At 47.9% G+C, this 22190-nt stretch overlaps 1 protein-coding gene across 3 annotated transcripts in view; it reads right to left on the bottom strand.

Annotated features, from left to right (window-relative positions):
• The window catches only part of SEL1L3 (SEL1L family member 3), a 105885-nt gene extending 84310 nt beyond the window's left edge, over positions 1 to 21575 (bottom strand). For 2 of the 3 annotated variants that reach the window (XM_045550469.1, XM_045550472.1), the window contains exons 1-2: positions 21294 to 21575; positions 8783 to 9353 (exon numbers count right to left, since the gene is read on the bottom strand). In XM_045550469.1, the coding sequence (XP_045406425.1) occupies positions 8783 to 9353; positions 21294 to 21458 (736 nt within the window). In that variant the 5' untranslated portion in view covers positions 21459 to 21575. Of the gene's footprint in view, positions 1 to 8782; positions 9354 to 19154; positions 19298 to 21293 lie in introns of those variants that run through there. The other variant, XM_045550471.1, reaches the window with a different exon arrangement.
• Positions 21576 to 22190: the final 615 nt, after the last annotated feature.

Consider the following 22190-nt stretch of genomic DNA (forward strand, 5'->3'; position numbering starts at 1 on the left):
AATTAATCTAGGCCAGGATAACATGTAGGCTTATTGTCTAGTGAGCACTATCATTGATTGGAGTTGTCTGTCACAGGCAGCAGATGGGGAGGCACAGTGCCAGCGCCACCCACCATCAAAGAACTTACAGGGTTTCCTACCTAGGAAACCTTAGGTGCAAAGAGGTTTAGTGGCTTGTCCAATTTCCTCTAGAGTGTGAGCTCCATGAAGGCAGGGACCTTACTTCATTCGCTATTCCATCCCTGAAGCCTAGAACACGGCCCAGCACTTGATAGGGACTCCATAAATATTTGATGAATGAATGAATGAATGAATATCGCTGTGCCCAACTCAGGATTTGGACAATCTCCTTTTGTCCCCCCGAACACTTTCCACAATTCTATTATGTTGCACCATGATGCCTAAGCCAGATAATGACCTCTCTTCTTTCAAGTCCTTCCTCCAAATCCATTGCTTTGGCTTATCTTGCATGAGGAGGTTAAGGTAGGGGGGCAAAAAAAAAGTATCATTAAGACATAAACTAAAATGCCAGGAAAATAGTTCATGTTTAGAACCCTTCCCCATTGGCTGTTTTGCTTGCATTATTTCCTCAAATTTTAGAGCAAGAAGAGATATCAGGTACTATATGGTGCAAACGCCTTCATATGGAGACAAGAAAAATGTGTCTAGTTGCAGGCTATATAGCGGAATAAGAGGCCCAGCTCTGACTCAAACCTGGCCTCCCCACTGCAAACCAATGAATGGGCTTTTTATTAACCACACCTCCCTACAAGTCCTTCCAGAGAGAAACTCAGCTGACATTCAGCTGCTAGCATGCCCCTTGAGTGGCTATACCAGTGGCTAACACACGGAAACATTTCTATGTTGGTTAGATAACTGATGCTACCTTAAATGCCCAAGGCCCCACCGTGCCCCTCCGTCAGGCTAGAGCCTGGCTCAGCAGGGGCCCCCACAGCCCAGCCATTCTCCAGTTCAGAGTCCTGACACAGACACCTTGCTTTGGGGATGGTCCCGTTTCCTTGTAACAAAGCCCTTCTCAGGATGTGCCTCAAACACACCACAGTGACACTGCTGAGGTGCTCAGCCATATGTGGAGAGGTGACAGCGTCTCAACGTAAGGAATCGCCATGACTCAAAGTCTATACGCAGAAACTGGGGAAAAAGAAGGTAAGATTTTTCAACTTGGAGAAGTAAAACTAGAGCACAGGTGATGCCATAATGTGTTCCAAACACAGGACATTGAAAAGGCAGCGGCAATCAGGCCATTTGGTTTTCTCTAAAGCCAAAGCCCGCGAATAAAAACTCTATTTTCCAGCAAATACGATTTAGGTCAGAACTTCCCCAAGAGAGGATCCTAGGCGGTGTGAATTGTGTTACTAAGGAAGGCTGTGGAACATGCAATACCAGGAGTCTTAAGAATAAATGTCACTCCTACTAATTTATCCTCCAAACATACTTATATGTATGCACAAAGATACACGTACAAGAATGTCCAGTGAAGCCTTGCTGTTAAAAGCAAAAGACTAGAAATGACCTGCGTGACCATCGGCAGAAGATAGGTTAAATAAATTATGGGCTGTCGGGCAATGGAAGGAACGCTAAGGAGCCGTTGAAAAGAATGAATTCCTGCATCATGTCTTGATATAGAAAAATCTCTACCATACCATTAGTGAGTGCAGGGCAGACTTTCTAGTATCCTCTCACTTGTGCAGGAAGAGAAGGGGCTACAGCTGAACACTTATGTGTGCAGAGAACATTTCTGGAAGGAGACATGAGAAACTGTTACTAATGAGTTTGCTTCTGGGAAATGGACCAGAAGACTGGGGTGGGTGGAAACTTACTCTTTCCCCTAAACCCTTTTATACTATTTGAACTTTTTCTTTTATCACCAGTTACATGTATGACTTTTTTGGCTAAAAAAGAAGGGAACAAAAGCTTAGAGCACGTTTCCCTGCAACAGGGAGAAGGATACCCCGAGGCCGCCCCACCCAAGGCCTTGGAGGCTGTTCGGCCTCAGCCACCCAATGTGCTTTAAAGACACAAAGTCCAGTGGGTGAAGAAAACAGGATGATTCACGTCGATAAAAATTCAACTTTAAAAATAAAGTATTCCTTCTAATTTAGAACCTGGGTTAGGACTGTATTAGCATATTTCAGAGAGGCGGCATAACAAAGTCAAAAGAATCAGGAAGTTTGGACTCCAGTTAGACAAACTCCCTGAGTCTCAGTTTTCTCCTTTGTTAACGAAAGGATGAGAATAACACTGTCTTTCCCATGTGACTATTATGAGCATTAAATGAGACAATGTGCATGGAAAAAGTGTTTTGAAAATCAAAAAGGGCAATGCAGATGCTAGGCATTAATTAGTGTTATTACCGAAAAATTCAGACTACCATCATTAACTGGGGAAAAAAGAAACTAGGTCTGTTTTCTTTAAGTGCCAAATATATAGCTTATAATTACAAAAAGTTGTCATCATATCATTGATTTGAATAGTCCTGCTGTATAAACTTTTTTCACAAAGACAAGTCAAGCCTGGCTCCAACACTTAATTTAACTTTCAATCACTTTGTTGTAATGGAATTTTGTTACAAGAAATCATGCTTCCAATCCATTGGATCTTAAGATAAGAATGCATTTTTAGTGAAAGGAAAATAAGGAAATGGCCATGTTCCCCCAGAGTTTCTTATCTAAGAGGGGAGATCAGAGAAAAGTTCATAAAGGCAGACACTAACACAGAATGTTTAATGCCCATTGACACGGCATTTAAGAACATTTGAAGTGTGTTCCTAAACTGCCTTTCTAGTCTTATTTCCCGAATTGCCCATCTCACACCTGACATTCTACCTTGGTGAACAAATACGTAACAAGCTTGTCGCTGCTCCAGATTTCCACACCTCGGCAGATAGTAATCAGTCGACATGGCACTCTTTCTCACCAAGTGCAGATTCTGCCTCAGAATCCTTCTCAACACCATGTCTAGGCAGCCACCCCCAGTCAACCCAAGTTAGTGCGTGAGATGAGACCTCACTGCATCCCTCACGTCAAGGGATACAGGCTCGTCAGCACTGCCCCGTCGGGCTGCCTTTTCTCCTGTGTGTGCCATGGCTCGTGCCTTCCCTTCTGCCTCCACATCCTTCCCTTCGTGCCTTCTCTGACTGCAAGAACTCTACTCATCTTTCGAGTCTGGTCAGATGCCACCTCGGTGAAGAGCCTAGCAAAGCGCCTAACACAGAGATTGCTCAGGAACTTTTTTCAGTGAATGAATCACTTAAAATAAATAAATAGCTAGCTTCATGACATCATCCAGCAGTACAGCCTAATGGTTACATGTGGAGTTTGGGAACCAACCTACCCACGTACAAATCCCAGCTCCATCACTAGTAGCTGTGTGCTTGAGACAAGCTACTCTACCTCTCTGACTCAGTTTCCTCCTCTGCAAATGTGGCAGTAGAGTATCGAGCAGATTAAATTAGATCTCTGTGTAAAGCACTTAGCACAGCGCCTGGCACCTAGTGAGCACTCAGGAACAGTGCGTGGCTATAACTATCCGCAGCTGTTTTTCCTCCCACATAACCACCTTAAAGAGAGGGACTGCATCGTCGTCTCTGAGCCTCCAGACTTGATAAAGAAATTGGCACATAGTAGGTGCTCACTCAATCTTTGCCTAATTGAACCGAACATGATACACATCACAGGAGAGGCACCAACAGAGGGTTCTGGGAGACCAGTGGTTAGAGAGTTAATTTCTGATTGTGGGGGAGGAAAAAAGATCCAAAACTTCAGGGTCAGGATGGGGGAGGGTTGGAAATGTGAGCTATAAAAATATAGGCAAGATTTTGCCAGGAAGACATGGAAGGTGGCCGTCGGGGAGGTGTTGGCTTGTGAGGCTGGCGTTGGGGTGAGGGGTCAGGGATGGGACGGTAGCTATTCTAGGTAAAAGGAAGTGCTTTAGCAAAGGCAGAGGGGTGGGGAATCACAGACTTGAACTACAGTGGCAAAGCCGAGCTCACCAGTGGTTGCAAAGGAGGAAGGCTGAGCAGGAGCCTGCGGCCTTAACCAGCACAGCCCCGGTGGGTTCTGGCTGGGGCAGCCTGGCGTGTGTGCAGAGGCCCTAGGGAAGGAACCCAGCCACCCCTGACCCTCATGCTCCCTCTGTGGCAACGCAGCCGAGTGGGGGTGCCAGTGTGTTGTCATGGTATGACGTTCACACATGAGCATAAGAGAGAATGCTGTCCTCCCCCCTTGGCTAAGAGCACTCATTCACTCCACCGACAAAGGGGCACAGCGTGCCTACTGCCAAGCCCTGCCACAGAGCAAACAAGGCCCCTGGCCTTGTGGAGCTTGCCTTCTAGTGTGGGAGGAAGTCAACAAGCACTGTGGTCCCCAAGCCCTGGGCCGCAGCCTGGTACCAGTCCGTGGCCTGCTAGGAAATGGGCCAGGCATCACCGCCTGAGCTCCACCCCGTTCACCTCTGGTCCGTGGAAAAACCGTCTTCCATGAAACCAGTCTCTGGTGCCAAAAAGGTTGGGACCGCTAAACAAGCACATAAGCAATTGAATATATTTAATGACACTGTCCAGGCTGTGAAGGAAATAAAGGTGGACAATGACAGGCGGGGGTGGGGCTGCCATCCTAGATGAGGTGGCCCGGGGAGCCGCCTGGATGAGGTGGCATCTGAGCAGAGGCATGAGTGAGCTAAGGAAGCAAGCCATACAGTGAGCTGAGAGAAGAGCACTTAGGTGGCAGGGATGGTCACACAAATGTCCCCAAGTGGGAATCAATTTGGTGTGCTCAAGGAGAAGCAAGCAGGCCCATGTGCACTTAGGAACCGGTGGGCAAGGGGGTGCAGGGTAGGAGATGAGGCGGGCAAGGGACAGGGACAGGCCCCACAGGTCCCAGTAAGGGGCACGGGTTGACCCTACCTGGGATCAATGGGCAGTGGGAGGACCTGGGGGCTTAAGCAGGGAGTGATGTCACCATCTCACCCTGGCCGCTGGCAGGCAGGGGCAGGAGTCCGTGCGGGAGGGTGGTGACAGACCAGGATGACAGCAGCACACGCAGTGAGACGTGTGAGGAGTGGATGACTGTGTGACCTATGCACAGTCTGCAGGTGGAGCAACAGCATAGGTGACTCTCACAATAGGGTGTGACAGGAAGAGAAGTCCCGGTGGCCCCCAGGTCCGGGCCCGAGACACTGGCCTGCATTGCTGACTCCTTTCTTTCGGTGAGCTCAGGCATGAGTCAGGCACACATGTGACTTGTGAGGGACAACAGTTAACGCCCAGTCCCCCCGCCCAAGGAAATGGGCCACAATAGGTGCAGCCACACATGCTGTCTGCCCGTGGCCACCTCTGCCCACACGCCCAGGATGCAGCAGGGACAGGTGTGCAGGAAGGGCACGTGGCGGAGCCCCAGCACACACGTGTTCTGGAAGGCTGCCCACTGCTCATCCGGGTCAGGTCTACCCAGCAGGGCCAGACAAAAGGCTGCTGCCCCCCCACCAAGAAGCAGACCAGGGGCCTGGTCGGGTCCTGGCAAAGAAGATCAGCCACCGAGGGCTGCGTCTGGGCACACGCAGCCCCCGCCTCGGGGGCCTCAGCTGACCGGTGGTGGAGGACACTCCAACCACACTCCTGGAGCGTCCCTGCACGGGGACTCGGACTTACTTTATAAACGTAAAGGAAAATGAAAGCAAGTCAGAGAGTCCTTCAGATCAGAGGCAGGGCATTGCAGGACACCAGGCACTTGACATAGAAAACATTCCCTGAAACGCGACATCAGTGCCGGACGCAGAGTGGGATTGGGACCAGGCACGACAGGCGCCCCGCGGCTCGGCCCCGCGCCTCGCTAATGCCATCTCGCTGTTCCAACTTGACTCCTGTTCATCAAGAAGCCCCTGCTAAGAACCAGCCAGAGGCCCGGCGCCCTTCCCTGTCCACAGCCCAGATCCGGAACAAAGGTCGTGCACACTTCCCACAGGGCTGCTGCAGACGCTCCTGCCATCTGCCTTTTAAAGACAGGCCGAGAATATGCTCCCCTTTCTGGGCAAACAAGTCACAGCTGCACCAATAGAGTTGGTTTTGAGGGTGCCCAGAGCTTCCCCCCATTTTCAGTGACTTTAACTCAAAAAAAGGTTTTTCTCTGCATTATGGTTTTATTAGCTTAATTCTCATTCCAAAAGTAATGCTCTGAAGAAGGTGGGGAGAAAAACCCCACTGCGCTATTCCCGGGCTTTGTGAATATGAGAGGGAACAACAAAAGAAGGGAGAGATGTTTCACACGTTAAGGGCATGTTCAGGCACCCTGAGAACTGAGCCACTTCGTAAATGGTTTCATTTAGAAACGTCCAGCTTGCGATTCAGGCGTTCTTCAATGAGAAATACATGATTTGCCAAACATGAAATGAAACCATTAAGCCCTGACAACGTTGGAGGCAAAGCAAAACCGTGGCTGTGTGTGCCCCGTGCTTCCTTCTTCTTCGCCAATTAGGTAGCCCGGCGGAAGGTATTCCAGCCAGGTGCTGGCATGGGGCTCTGCCTGGAAGAGGGATGCACACTGATCATCAAAATGATGCAGCTGGACTTATTTCAGACATTTAGTTACCCGCCCCACCCTACCAGCGACGTGCACACACACACAGGGAATTTGCCTTCATCTTCTAGGTATCTTTGTATTTAAAGCGTGGCAGAAACTCGGAATAAGCCAGACACAGAACAGGGCTATTAAAACAAAATGTAGGATAAAATTGTATAGAACTACACACACACACACACACACACACGCACACACACGCACACACGGGTGCATGTAAAAACTGGTGAAATTGGTATTAGATCAACGTGTATGTTGGTTCCCTGGTTTTGATACTGTGCTATACCTATGGAGGGTGTTACCCTTGAGGAAGCTGGGGGCAGGATACACAGAACTTTGTACCATTTTTGTAACTTTCTGTGAATCTACAATGATTTCAAAACAGCTTTTTAAAACGTCAGATGTGCTGTTTCTACGGCGAGTGTCCTCGGACCAACTGAAATACATGGCTGCAGAGGTCCTTTAAGTCCTCATCGTATGCAGAGCAGCTTTGGGGCAGTAGCAAGAAATCGCCACAGCCATTGTTTCCCCAAAGACAGCTCGACAGAAATCAAGTCCCAGAGGTGACAAGAGTTGATCACTAGAGGAAGAACTTAGAGTGTGTGTCCTTAAGTCACCTGGTCCCAAACCAGTCCTGTTGAAGACTGGGAGGTATCAGGCAAGCACGTCCTGCAGAAGGGTCTGTTGCCACAGGCCCGTGGATTTCTTCCACTCGCTCAGCCTGCCTTGGGATCCCGTGAGAGGAACTGTAGGACCACAGTCCCACCAGCTCTGCCCCTGGCCCGAGGGTCTCCAGCTTTAGGGTGCATCAGAGTCATGAGCGACGTGTTTAGAATGCGGATTCCAGGGCCTTGCTCCCACAGATCCTGACTGAGTAGATGGACTATGGGGCCTGGGAATTTGCACTCACAGCAAGAGCACTAGGCGATTCTGTCACAGATGGTTCTAGGGCCACACTTCAGGAAACACTGCCTGGGAGCCTGAAGGGTCGGGAGAAGCGCAGGCAGGCACTTGGCATCCATGGAGCAAGGTGCTCCTCGTGCCCCTGAGGGAACGTCAGCACCCCGCTTCTCTGTGCATGCCAGAGATCTTCAACCCCAGTGCTGCCGGCAGGAGAGCACCAGGAGCCCCCTGCGTTAGTCCTGTGGAGGCGGGGACCATGTGCATTTAAGATAAAATGCATCACAGCTACTTTTTGCTTCACGCTGATGATGGACTAAGCACTCACATCTCGTTCCATCCTCGCAACACTGCTCTGAGTGAATTACTCACTATCTCCATTTTACAGATAGGAAAACTGAGGCTCACAGAGTTCTAGGGTTACATAGATAGAAATCGACAAAGAAGGAGGCAAACTCAGCCAGGATTTGTCATTCTGTGATACAACCTCCCTGTCTGAGAACAAAGGCTCCTTCAGGTTCTCATCTCTTCCAGGATAAAACATGCTGCTTAAAAAGAACAGAAACCAGCCGGGCGAGGTGGCTCACGCCTGTAATCCTAGCACTCTGGGAGGTCGAGGTGGGTGGATCGTTTGAGCTCAGGAGTTTGAGACCAGCCTGAGCAAGAGCGAGACCCCATCTCTACTAAAAATAGAAAGAAATCATATGAACAGCTAAAAATATATATAGAAAAAATCAGCCAGGCATGGTGGTACATGCCTATAGTCCCAGCTGCTCGGGAGGCTAAGGCAGGAGGATTGCTTGAGCCCAGGAGTTTGAGGTTGCTGTGAGCTAGGCTGACGCCACGGCACTCTAGCTCGGGCAACAGAGCAAGACTCTGTCTCAAAAAAACAAAAAAAAAAAAAAAAAGAAAGAAAGAGAACAGAAACCTCCCCGGGAGGGAGGCGTTGGGGAGAAGCGGGAGGGGAAGAAGACTTTCCCACTCCTGTTTCAGTGGCGTCAGTACCTTTCCAACTTAGAGCAGATCTGAACCTCTCAAAGTCTCCCTTCCATGGCCACTTGGTCCCTCCCTCTCTTTCACGTTCCATCCAGTTCTCTCCTAATCTTTCTCCTCTCTTCCCCTTTTTATTTTTCTCCTTTTGTCTCCAAAGTCCAAAATTACAGACCCAGTGCGTTCCTCCACTTTCCTTTTCTCCCCACCGCTAATAGAAGCATTTTCTCCTGCCAGACTTTTATGATACGGGCTATCTGAACATGAGAATTAGGTTCCTAGCAAGGCAAATGACCTACCGTTTTCCAGAGGACACTGTGGAATCTTGTTTGCCTGAAGGTTCCAAATATAATCCATGTTCCACTCAAGGCACACTTGATGATCTTTGAAAGGGCGTTCAAAAGGCGGGACTGTCTTCAGCAGAGTGTAATTCTTTGCCACGGCATGTAGCAAGTTTTCCTCCCATTTAACATTCGAGTCTCCACCACTGTATTTGTGAGTAATCCAGGCGCGTAGTATCACCGCAGACACCGAGATGGAGTGTCTGATGAAATAATCATCTCTGTAAACCATAATGCTTGGAAATTTCACATGTACTATTTGTGTCCTGCTGGTGTGAAGATGTTTCTCATTCTTCCACCTTTTTTTGTACACGGGAATGCTACTTCTGAACTCAGACGAAACAACCGCTTCCAAATTGACAACACAGGGCTGGGAGCACAAATACTCCACCGAGACTTCAGAAACGTTGCGAACGTTTCCTTCAAAGACAGTAAAATAAATAAAGTCTTTGTAAGCCACGCTGTGCTCAGCTTTGGGTATCACGGATGTCGTCAGTGCAGTCTGCCTACCCAAAGATGGTACAAAATTCTGAAAAAGAAAGAAAAAAAGTAAGAAATACGGAAAGTTTAAAATTATCATAATAACAGATATGTGAATCACTATTTTCCTGGGATAAAAAAATATCAATCTACATAAAGCAATGAATGTGGAAGATAAAAGATGTCGAAACCCCTACTGAACGACTGGAGAAAAACCAACAAAAACACAAAGAGAGATTAGGCCACGTTAAACTCTCTCCCCAGACTCAGTGGCATCTGCTGATCAAAACGTGACTTTTGAAGCTACATGGCAATAATTCCAGAGTTGGTTTCCAAATGGAGGAGCCAGTTCACAACAAATCAGCAGCAACTGAACCTGCCTTAGAATGAAAGAGAGACAACCCAGCTTCAGACGCTTTCAAACTATTGTCCTGACTTCAAATGCTGGGTCAGATGTTGCCAAATCAAAGGCTGGGAGAAAGGTTCAAAGTGCACCCTCGAGGGAACATAACCGGGATGCCAACCTGGCTCACTTTTCTCTAGTAAGTTCTAAGCCAGGACAAGCCTGCATGACGGATGGCCCAGTGGGAGGTTTCTACAGCTCCGAATCACACACGGGCAGGCGAGGCCCGCGGACTGTGTGTCCCAGCCTTTCACCATGGATGATGCTACATGATGTGCCAGGAAAGATTTCAGCTGCATGTTTATCTATTTAGTCATGAAACCAAGGTGATGTTTTGGGCATGAGGTGCTGATATAAGGGTGCTAAGAACTCTTCTAAATATGGCTTTGTGATTCAGGTATCTAAAACACAATAGCAAAAAGGTCACTTCGGACCACTTCACATCCATTAGGGTTGCTATTTATCAAAAAACCAAAAAACAACAAATATTGGTGAGGATGTGGAGAAATGAGAACTCTTGTGCACTGCTAGTGAGAATGTGAAATGGTGCAGTTGCTATGGAAAACAATACGTCAGTTCCTCAAAAAAATTAAACATCGGATTATCATATAATATGATCCCACAATTTCACTTCCGGGTATATACCCAAAAGAGGTGACGATAAGGACTTGAAGAGATGTTTGTACACTCATGTTCATAGCAGCATTATTCACAGTAACTAAAACCAACCCCAGGGTCCCTCAGGGTATATACCCCAAAATGTGGTATATACATACAATGGAATATTATTCAGCCCTAAAAAGGAATGCAATTCTGATATATGCTAAAATACAGATGAATTTTGAAGACATGATGCTAAGTAAAGCAAGGTAGATTCAAAGAACAGTGGATATTGTATAATCCACTTATATGAGGTACCTAGGTAGTCAAAATCACAGAGACAGAAAGTAAAATAGAGGTCCCCAGGGTATGGGGGAGTAGGGAACAGGGAGTTAGTGTTTAGTAGGGTTTCAGTGACGAAAATAGTGCTAGAGATGGAAAGTGGTGATGGTTGCACAGCAATGTGAATTTACTTAACACTACTGAAACTGTACACTTCACGGTTAAAATGGGACATTTTATTTTATAAATGTTTTTGCCAAAATTTTAAAGAAAAAGGTCACTTTGGTCTCCTCCCAGGAAAGAAGAAATAAAGACTCTTTTTTCTAATTCTGGCTTAAAGCTATAGGAGAGGCAAAGGTGAACAAGACATGAAGTCTGGTATCAGGAAATCACAGTTATAAATAACAGTGATATAGGCAGAGCGTGGTCCCTGCTCCAGTCAAACTATAAACAAGCCCAAAGGAACACAGCACCAGAGAGAGTAATTCTGACTTGGAGGGGTCTAGGACAGGCTTTATGGAAGAAATGGTATTTCAACTGGGCTTTGAGGGATGAAGAGAAGTTCTTCAGATAGAGATGCAAAGGAAAGGCACTGCAAGTGGTGTAAACAGCATGAGTGGGGCAAGAGATAGGGAAGGGCAGGTGTATTTAGGGAACAGCGAGCAGCTATGTGGAAATGGGGATATGGGGTCGAAAAGAAAGACAGGGTTTGGGCCCTGGAGATCACTGAGTTCCAGCCCAAACAATGTGGACTTTTATTCTACTGACAGCAAAGAATCAATGAAGGTTTCTGCAAAAAGGGGGTGTTTCCCTTTTAAAGCAACTGACATTAGAAACAAGGCTAACAATCCATTAGAAAACTGAGCAAATGACACAGTTCATCGATACATGAATTCTCACTCATAGCAAGAGAAATGCAAATTGAAACTACACTCAGATACCATTTTTAACCTATTAGATTCACAAAGATCAAAAAGTCGGATAACACCTTATACTAGCCAGAGTGCAGGGAAGCACGCCCTCTTATGGACTGCTGGTGGCAGTAATCTCTACCAGGCCAATGAAGCAATATCTAGCAAAACTATAAACGTACCCACTCTCTGGCCTAGTAATTCCACCTATAGGAATTTATCCTACAAATACACTCAAATCTCTGCAAAATGAGTTACGTATTCATAAAGTTTCACTGCAGCACTGTATAGCAAAAGATGGGAAGCCTAAATGCCCATCAAGAAGGAGCTGGTTAAATAAATTATAGTACATCCATTCATGGAGTACTATACAGATATTAAAAAGAGGAAGATCTTCATGTACAGATAAAGGAATGCTCTCTAAAGGGTTTTTTGTTTGTTTTTTTAAAAACAGGTTCATAAATACCACTTGGGTTAAATGTGTGTGTATGTGCGTATTCACTTGAATACGCTTATCACTGGTTGCTCACAAGCGTAAGGATGATGTAACCAGGAGACAGGATAAGAGAGACAGATGCACTGTATGTTCTTCCTTATTTTTTCAATTCTGTATCAAGTGAATTTTTTTAAAAGGGGAGGAGTGAGAAGAAAGCAACCATCCTAAAAGGTGAAAGTGGCAAACATGGCTTCCGCAATGGCAGCGGGAGAACAGGCACAGGGCCAGCCATTCCTTTTGATGAGTCATGGGAAATCGGTGGGAAGAAAGAGGGAGTCACAATCCAAACTGCCCCGCAGGGAGGGGTTCAATTGTTTTATGTTCTTGTTTATACTTCCAAATTATGGGGGGCAGTAAACAAATATAATCTTATAAGTAGAGAATGTTAGAGCGGATGAGCCCTTGGTGATGAGCCCGTCCACTCGGGCATTCTGCAGACAACCCGGCTGGTGGGTTAGCAGAGGCAAGCCCGGGAACCTGCCTCCTTTTCTCCCCTCCACCCACTCCCACGTTCCCACCCCATCTGCAAGACCACAGAGCCCCATTTCCCGACCGCCTGGGAACTCCAGGCTGAATCCTGCTCCCACAGGAATAGAGACGCGCCTGGTATCCACCCACAGCGGCGGTTCATTCATTCAGCCAGATGTGCCAAGATGTTGCCCCCACTCTCAAGAGGGGAATCAAGCTGCGAAGCTCACAACAGCGTTTCACCCAAAGCCAGCAGTCACCGGTGCTGACGGAAGCTGGGCCAGAAGAGCAGCATGAGCAGCCAGCGCGCCGTATTCCAAAGCAAAACCCCAAATCCTTCCCTCACGAAATCGACGGGAAGAACACGTTGCTTATTTAGGGAGACAATAGGCAGCACAGAGTCCAGGACATGCCATGGTATATTCAATATCACACTGTGCTCTTTTCGGAAGGATGACTTAAAACCTCTTCCTCATTCTTTTCATATATACCTTAAAAACTTACCCAGACCCAGTTCTCCTGCTTCCGTTTTTGCTTTTTGGTCACATTTTTAATGCTGATGCTACGAACTCCAGTGAAAATCTCTTTTAAACAGAATGACCATTTGATTTCACTAGAAAAGTGCAGTTAATAGTAATCACGTTCATTATTTCACAGCTTAATGCCAAAGAGGCACCAGTCCACTTTTCTCCATTAATAAGCTCAGCCCACTGAGCAGAGATTTGGTTTTGGCCAGGCTCATAACACTGCAGATAAAGAAGATACATACTCACCTCACCGTGCACCTCTCCAGAGCCTTCCCTCCAAATTCTGCCTCAAAGAAAATCTCTGTATACTCATATGGAGATTACTTTATTTTCACCCATTTCAGGGTCTCAATTGCAGCAAAAGTAACCCAAAAGATGTGGGTTTTAGACATACGCTATCCACCCTGAGTAGGCACAAGTCATATTGAGCACTTGTAATGTGGCTGGTCCTGAGATGTGCTGTAAGTATAACATGTACACTGGATTTCAAAGCCTTAGTATAAAAAAGAGGCTGTGAAATATCTCATTAATAATTTTTATATTGCTTGTATGTTGAAATGATAATATTTGGATACATTGAGTTCAGTAAAATGTACTATTGAAATTAGTTCTGCTTACTTTTTTAATGTGGCTACTTGAGAATTTAAAATTACGTACGTGGCTTGCATTTGTGTCTCACCTTATATTTCTACTGGATGGTGCTATTCTAGATTGAGGTCAGCAGACTCTTTCTGTAAAACAATGGCCAGATGGTAAGTAAATATTTGGGGTTTTGCGAGCCACTCGGTGTCTATTGCAACTACTCAATTCTGCGGCATCAGCATGAAAACAGCTTTAGGGACACACGACCGAATGAACACATGGCTGTGGTCCGACACAACAATGTTGACAAATACAGGCAGCTGGCTGGATTGGCCCATGGGCTGTAGCTTGCTAACCACTGTTCTAGATTATCAAGCTTTTATTCTACATAGAGTTTTGAAGAAGATGACAGAAGATATGCTTTGTAAGGAGTTATCCTATAGGAGAAATGGGATGAATAACCCAATTAGCATAATTATATGTGTAGTTGACGGGGCTTGACTCCATATTTTTCTAAGGTTCCCTGGTGGCGGGTGTTGACATCTTGCTATTGTTTCTTGCAGAAAAGATCTAAGTCAATGAGAAAGTGAAGCTGGGCTGGGCAAAGAGATAAAATTGCATGGACTGAGATGGATTATTCGAGCAATGTAAGAAGGCTGAGTGACAGCTTAAGTGTAAGACAAGAGCAGCTTCAGAGCAACTTCAGGGATGGGGCAGTGTTTCCCGAACATAATGGGGAAGTGCCGGCTCCAAAGAGGGCCTCACACTCACCGCAGGTGGCCTGTGCAGAGCGTGGTCTGCACCCCTTGAGAAAGTGCTGTGGGGCACCTGTCCGATGAAGGAAGCCACCACCCCGTGGGCTGGAGCAGACCCAGTGGGCAGCGGCCACACCCTGAGTTGTGGCTACCTCTGCTATGTGCAAAACCAACACCGATTAGCAACACATCACACTGTAAATATTGATTAAACTGAAGCTGATTTCCTGGCTCAAGTCATGTGTGTGGTTATAAGCTGCTTCCTGCCAGGAAAATAAGGCAATTAACTTGAAGAGTTTCAGCTACAGGCATGACACGTGTCCAACCTTCATAGGTATTTTCACATGCCAGGTTGCATTAACATAAGCTAAAAATTTACCCACACGTTCCTTTGTTTAGAAACTATGAGGTCAGAGTCCATGTCACTGCTATGTCTCCAGCTTCTAAGATAGAGCTTGGCACACAGTAGGAATCTAGTGTTTCTTGCTAAAATAAGGTTCTGGGCATGGGCACTTCTGCCAGGTGCCTCAGTGGCCCTGGAGGCACCTGCATGTAAACCAAAAGGCCTGATCCAGTTTGGGGCCCCCACTGCCCCTTTCTTTGCATTCATAAGTTTTCATATGCGCTTCCCCCACCAGCTTCTCTACTTTTCCTCCAGCCTCATTAACGCCTGGCAAAGCGCCCTTACCCTTTGACATCTCACTGGGCCCCAGGGTCAGAGCTGTCCTGGGGACTGTGAGGTCAGGGAAGGTGGCACCTTGGCACCCACTTTACTCATTTGGGGTGGCCCTCCCCCAGCTATTTTGTCCCTCCAGACAACTGCCCTACATTCTAGAACTTTTTCATTACTCCACACCAAAAACACAAATTAAATTTTTAAAATTTCCCATCCCCCCACCCTCTGCTGGACTCCTATTCACCTAGCAAGTTCATCCATGTTGCTGTGATAATAAAAAAAGGCAGAGGTAATGTCACGTGTCTGTATTCCTGCACCAGCTTTGTGAAGACAGTGCCTTAAAAGCATAGCCCAAATGTACCGCAGCTCTAAGCAAGACATTCGGGGTGTAAAGGGGCATTTCTGTGCCCCTCACATTATGCCATTTAGGCAGCCACATAGATGTTCCACCTCAAAAGCTAATAATCGACTCTACGCCCAACAGAGCTGGGCTCTGAAAGATGCCTGGGCCTTCAAATATCTGTTTATACCAGATGTGAGCCCTAATCAAAGTCAAATTTGACAATGTCACGCACAGTCACCAAACATAGATTCCTTTGCCTCTGTGTAAGTGTGCTTGTATTGTAAATTTTTTTAGAAAAGAAAGAAATGGGCCAGTTAATGTGTTTTCATGATAGAAGACCCAAAATAGGAGATCTAAATGCATTGAATTCAGCCTGGGAATCAAGAAACAGATGAATTTATGTATCTTCTGGATGAAAAAAAAAACTATCAGTACTGCCTAAACTTCTTTTAGGATGACTGCATTTGATTCCTTTAAACAAAATCAATAAAAAGAAACTCTATTCAAATAACCTTCCCTTGTTCCAGAGAGCTGAGAAAACTTGGCCCCGTTCTCTATGTGGTCCACTCAGTATTTAAGGAAGGGACAGAGAGACTGGAAAATTTTAAATCATTCAGGTCTCACTGTGGGAAGTTCATTTACATTTATACGCGTACGTGGGTAGGTCTGATACACAAACAATGACGGAATTCTGTGTTTCTCATTCTTGACCATTCCAGCCCATTAGTCACCTAAGAAAACCCTGGCTCTTGAGGGCTTTCTTCTGGCTGGATCTCACTTTCCATAGGTCAAAAAGGTAATTGTATTGCCTTCACAGGCTTATTTCTCCAATTTCTGCTGACTAGATAGACGCAAAAATTCTGTTTATGTCAACAAAGCATGCAATTAAGCAAAATGGGTGATGATGTCAATATGGACTTCAAAATCAAGATGTGCCTTGGGAAACAGTTCCCAGTTGAGCACTACTCTTTCCCAACCTGAGAGCGGGCTAGAGAAACACCTTCACCATAATGATCAATATTCCTGGTTGTATAAGATCTCCCCCTGCAATACTATTTAATATGCTGTTTCCTTCTCACTGAAATCATAGGAGGGTAACAAAGGTTGGTTTGGTTTTATTTCATTGAGTTTCTACTGTGTGCTGGGCATTGGGACAGATGAGTTCAATGTTTTTTCTCACTTCTAACCCCATCCTCTCACAAAGAACTTCATAGAATTCACGTCTAACCTAATCCTCGCAACAGCCCTGCAAGAGAGACAGCATTCTAGTTTTACAGCAGAGGGAATGGGTTGGACTCAGAGAGGGCAAGTAACTTGCCCAAGGTCAACCAGCAACTAAAAAGCAAAACCAAAATTCAAATCCTGTTGGCTGTTGGAGTCAGCAACGGTGTGTCTCTTGCCTTCCAGAAACACCCAAAACGGTGCCCTTGACTCACCCACTTGCCTTTACACCTGTCACCACTTTCTGGCTACAGGTGAGGGAATCTTGAGACTTAGCTCATTCATCTTGAAAGAGTGGGCGGTGTGTGTTAAAATTCCATGGCATCAGTATGCTTCGAGCCTGGGGAGGGGAGGCATCACCTCATCCACAAACACACACACCAGACTGAGCCCCTCCCTGGCACAATCAAGCCCTCCCTCGGGTAAGGAGGGAAACAGGGCTGCCAAAGCCGGATCTCACCAGCAATTCCTCACACACTGCCCAGGCCTCCTGCCCCTCGGATCCGTTCTCAGGGGAACGTGATGAGCCAATAAACAGGGTAACTGGATTCACTTTAGGCTATTTATGGGTTACTTGGGTCTATCCATCTTCTCGGCAAATTGCCTGGGTTCTTTATTTCTTCTCTGCTACCTTTCCCCTGCCCTTTGCCAACAGGCAGCCAGAAGAAATAGAAGGCAAGGAGCAAACACCACAGTCGGGAGGTTTTAGAAGCTGGGTCAGGATGACTATGGAAGCTATTGGCTGACATGAAATTTGGCTATTGTCTCTGCATTTCAAATACTCATAACCACTCTTCCTCGAGCTGGGTAACTGCAGGTCTCTTTACCTGGTTTTGATCTTCTATGTCCTGCATTGCACACACAGTAAGGGGTTGGTGAGCTCTCCCGGATGGATAACCAATGACATGCGGACACTTAAGGAGCATCCTGGACAAGACACAGCCACCGTCTGCTAGGTGTCCCCACACACGTCTGTGCTGTTAACGTCCTCTTATGTCTTTGTCTTCTGGTTGTCTAACAAATGCAAATGTCCACTCTGAACATTCAGCTGTACAGCTGACATCAATACTGGCCATCGTGAGATTTAATTTTTATGTAAGAAAACATTACACATTCCAGACCAGAGTTGGAGATGGCCAGAACCACCTTCTGGAAGTGCCATTGCCACAGAAGGAGCTGGGGCAGCCTCAGGCTGGTTCCAGCCAACTTTGGAGGAAGGTGAGCGTTAGTGGCATGAGAAAATGGCAAGGGGGTGCGCTGGGGGAATGAGTCCCGTGGGGAGCACAGCACCAGCACCAGGGACCTCAGCAGAGGCAATTTCATTACCCTTTGCTTTCGAGGCCTCACCCTCTCTGAGGAGACTCTCTGCATCTTGACCTTTGGTGACCTCAGAATTTTCTGGCAGCCGCTGGAACCAGGGATCATCTTTTCAGAATCTGTTTGGCATCGTTCCGTGACTTATCTTTCAGGCCTCATCACAATTATTCATGCTTTGGCAGTATCCTAGCTACAGTCACAGCACTGTTCCTGAGCTGATACTGAAGGTTACTCTGTCCCAGCTGGAGGAGGAGGGTAGCCACCTCCTCAAGATCCCAAGTGCAGGAAGCTCGCCTCCCATGAGGGCAGGGGCTTAAAGGCATCTGTTCAGAAGCCGCTGTCAACCTCTAGCCCTTGCGATCAGGCAAACAGGTGAAGATAAGACAGAACAGGAACTGGTCCCCCAATCATGGACAATTTGGCTTTGGAATGCATCCCAAGGCACACTCACTGTACACTGGATACCCGTTCACGCAAACTCAAATGCTAAACCCCACCAGCTGCCTCTAGACTATATAAAGACCCAGTCCTTTACCTCTCCGTTACTAATGGCAAATATTTTCTGGGCTTTACCTTTTTTTTTCTTTAACATCCTGCTTCTATTCTGTGGCCTGCACTTCCTGCTTTGCACATTTTAGATTACTTTAGACATGACCTCACATCCTGGTTGATTGCACAGTAGCTGTTAATTGCCAGAGCTTTGCTAATGGCCAGTACATCTATGTAGCTAGGTACGGGAAAAGTGGGTTCCAAGCAGCAAAATGCAGAAAGCAATAAACTAGCATGGATTACAGCTGGGGCTCTAGAGGTGGACAGACTTTGGTTTCAATCTCAGACTGGGTGTCCTGGGGCAACTAACTTAACATCTCTGAGCCTCTGTTGCCTCATCTAAATGGAGATCATAATAGCTCCTATCTCATAGGGTTGTTGTTAAGATTGGTATTGGATAATGCCTATAAATGACTTAGCACAATGCAAGCTATTACTATTACCATTTAGGTTGCCAAATTATGGAATAGCTTTCTGCCTCTAGTGTTTACATATTCTGAGATCCTGCCCAGCCATTGTGTTCCACCTCTACCCTCCGCCTGCCCACCTCATCCCACTGACCAGTCACTTCCTGCAGGAAGCATTCCTTGATTGAGCAGAATGCACACAAGTATGCATTTGTATTTTTTCTGTTGTATCATGTTTTTCATGTGTTTCATATAGATGTTTCCATTTTCCCCAATTCACACACCAAGCTTCTCCAAGGTCAAGAAGTCTTACCTTCCAGTAGGACCTCAGGTAGCACATATGTAGGGAGCAAAATCCCTAGACCTGTAGAACAAAATGTGAAGACCTTTTGCTTTTGTTTCATGGGTTCACAAAACGTTCTTACTCCGTTGCAAAATGGCTCTCTTGTTTGTCAAAGTCTCTCTTGTACAGAAGCGTATCAGAAGCTCATCTGAAGGAAGCACACAGAGGCAGGAAATCTGACATTTCCCCCTCCATGAGGTTCCAAAATCCATTCCTTCCCTCTCTGCCAAGACATTCATCCATGCTCTAGTTATTTTCCACATTACAGTATTTTCTATAATCTCTCTTTCCAGGGCCCTGCTCACCACTTCACTGTGTCACTCTAGTCTCACGCATCATTCTTCCCTGTCTGTGATCCCTTCTCTCACGGACCCCTTGGTCCCTACAGAACTTTTGTACTTTCTCCATCATCTGTCTCTGTTCACACGTCCCACTTAGGCCCGTAGGCTTTGCTCTTGGTACTCTGATTTCTTGAACTGTCAAGAAGTAGTCAATCTTTGCCAGGTCTGGAGATTTCCATGTGGAACTTTCTAGACCACCTGTGCATTAATGTTTCACACGCTGCTCTACTACATCATTTCTGTTTCTGTGGGTAGCCAGCAGCGCCTCGTGTACGGGGATCATCTGTTTAAACTGAAATCTTGTCATTTGTTATGGCAGTTTTATTTATGAGCCTGTGTGCTGTAACCTTGTGCCATAAATATTAAATAATAATATCTCTTGGGCAAAAAAAACCCATTCATATTAACTGACAACTTCTTATGAAAATAAGTAAATCCAACCACAAAATTTGGCGTTGGCTAATTTTGAAATATGAGTAGAAGCACGAATTGCTCAACAGGTAGATGCAAAGGCAGAAGTACAATTTGCATTTTTACACGCTCTTGCTTCAAGAAATGAAACATCCAAGAAGTAAAAAGCGTTACAAGAAACTTGGGCTGGGTGGGAAATTTCTTCAGAATCAAATTCTAATTCCTGCCAGTACCTCCTAAGCAGTTTTTGGCTTCTACGAAGAAAGACTCCAAATAATGACAATGCCACATAAATGAAAAGAATTTTGGACAATGACACTGCTCAATTTTTTTTTTTTTAGCATTCTGTGAATTTCCTATTACATCAGTTTCATGATTCAGCATTTTCCATTTAATTTATTTACAGTAATATATGGCGATATAACCCAAGGTTTCTGCAGGATCCAGGGACATAAGGTAGGCTGGGCAGGAAGGGTGTCGCCTTCTGCAAATTTACTATTGTTTAGGAGAATTCAAAACAGAAGCAAGCAAGCCAACAAAGGAATTGAGAAATATTTCCCCACCTTGTTCTGAGGGTCTAAATTACTCTGATATTTAAAATGAATTGGTTTTGAAAAATAGGTTACTGCCATTTAGTCGATGACTAAAACAGAAGCCAAAAGTGTGCAAATTGCAAACTAACACGCATGAGCCAAACATATTCTCCGAAATGACAATGTTCAAGGCGCAACTAAAGTCACCACTCTGGCGGTAAGCGTGTTGGAGAGAGCTAGATTTCTTTCTGGCATCTGCAACTTGGCTGGAGTGACCGAGGAGGAGTTGAAGAGCGCCGGAGACGCGAGGTGCGTTTACAGAAAGCCGTCCGGGCCGCGAGGACCCGGTGGAAACTGAAAGGAGGGTCGAGGCGGGTGGCGGGCGCGACGAGGAAGAGGCGAAGTTGGGCACGGGAAGGGAAGGAGCGGCGAGAAGATCGAGAGGGAAGCCCAGGAGGGCGGGGAGGAGGCTGGAGAGCAGCGCGCGGCGGGGCGGAGAGCGAACGCGGGGTGGCGAGGCTCCCAGCTAGAGTGAGGGACAAGAAGGGGTCTCCAGGGGCACCTGCCCCAGGTCTAGAGCGAGGCTGGGAGCGAGAGGAATGGACACGGGCGAGAGAGCAGCGCCGCAAGTCCGGTCCACGCGCCCCTCTCCACGCCCCGGGTACCCATTCCAGGTGCCGGGAGCGCCCGGGGCGCAGCGGCCAGGAAGAGAGAAAACTAGCAGCGGCGTCCCCGCCACGCGTGGCGGGGGTCCCCGGCCGCCCCCACCCGCGTCCCCAGGGCCCCGCGCGGAGGGGAGGACCCGAGCAGGGTCCGGCGCTCACCAGGTAGCAGAGCAGGAGCAGCGCGCAGGCAGGGCGGCCGCCGAGGCCCGGGGGGACACCGCCGCTCGGGGGGGCCATGGCTGCAGCCCGGGGGCCGACCGCGGGCGGCGGGGGTTGCTGCTGCTGCCGCCGCGGCCACCCGAGCCCCGCGCCGCGCCGCTGCATGGCGAGGCCGCCCGGATCCGGGCCGGAACAGGTCACCTGGTGCAGGGACCGGCCCCCGCCCGAGGCGCCACCTTCCCGCCCGCCCCCGGCCGGGCCGGCCGCCGCGCGCTGGGCCACCTGCCGCCACCGCCGGACCCGCCGCCGCCGCCACTGCCGCTCCCGCCGTCGCCGCCCCCGCAGCCCCAGCCGAGCGCCGGCTCCTCCCCGCCTCCCAGTCCCCGTCCCCTCCCTCCCCTCTGCCTCCCTGCCCAGCCCGCCTCCCCGGCGCTCCCTCCGGCCCCTGGGCTCCCACCCTTCGGGGCAGCGGTCGCCCACGCAGGTGGGAGCCGACCCGGTCCCGCCCCCTGGGCGCCCCCGCCCCCGGCCCCGAGCTCTCGGCCCCGGCCCGCCCCCCTGTCGCTTTCTGTCCGCGGCTCCCCGCCCCCTTCCGCGCTCGGGCTCCCCGCGACCCCTCCTCTCCCTCCGTTTCCCTTCGTCTTTCTCCCCTCGCGCTTCCTAACCGCCTCTTCTTTTCACTTTCTCCCCTTTCTCTCCTTCCCCTTTCTCCCTTCTCATTCTCTTGCTCCCCCTTTCATTTCCCCTCTGCCCCCGCCACCCCCGTGGGGGTCGCACAGCCCAGTTCCCGCCCGGGCAATGGGTTTTGTCTGCTTTCTGGTTTGGCCGGGGCGCCATTCCCGCAGGGCGCAGGGCGAGTGTGCCCCCTGGAGTTGTGCCACGCAGCGGCCCAGCTCC

The sequence above is a fragment of the Lemur catta genome, chromosome 4 (genome assembly GCF_020740605.2).
Source record: "Lemur catta isolate mLemCat1 chromosome 4, mLemCat1.pri, whole genome shotgun sequence".
In the NCBI taxonomy this organism is placed as follows: domain Eukaryota; kingdom Metazoa; phylum Chordata; class Mammalia; order Primates; family Lemuridae; genus Lemur; species Lemur catta.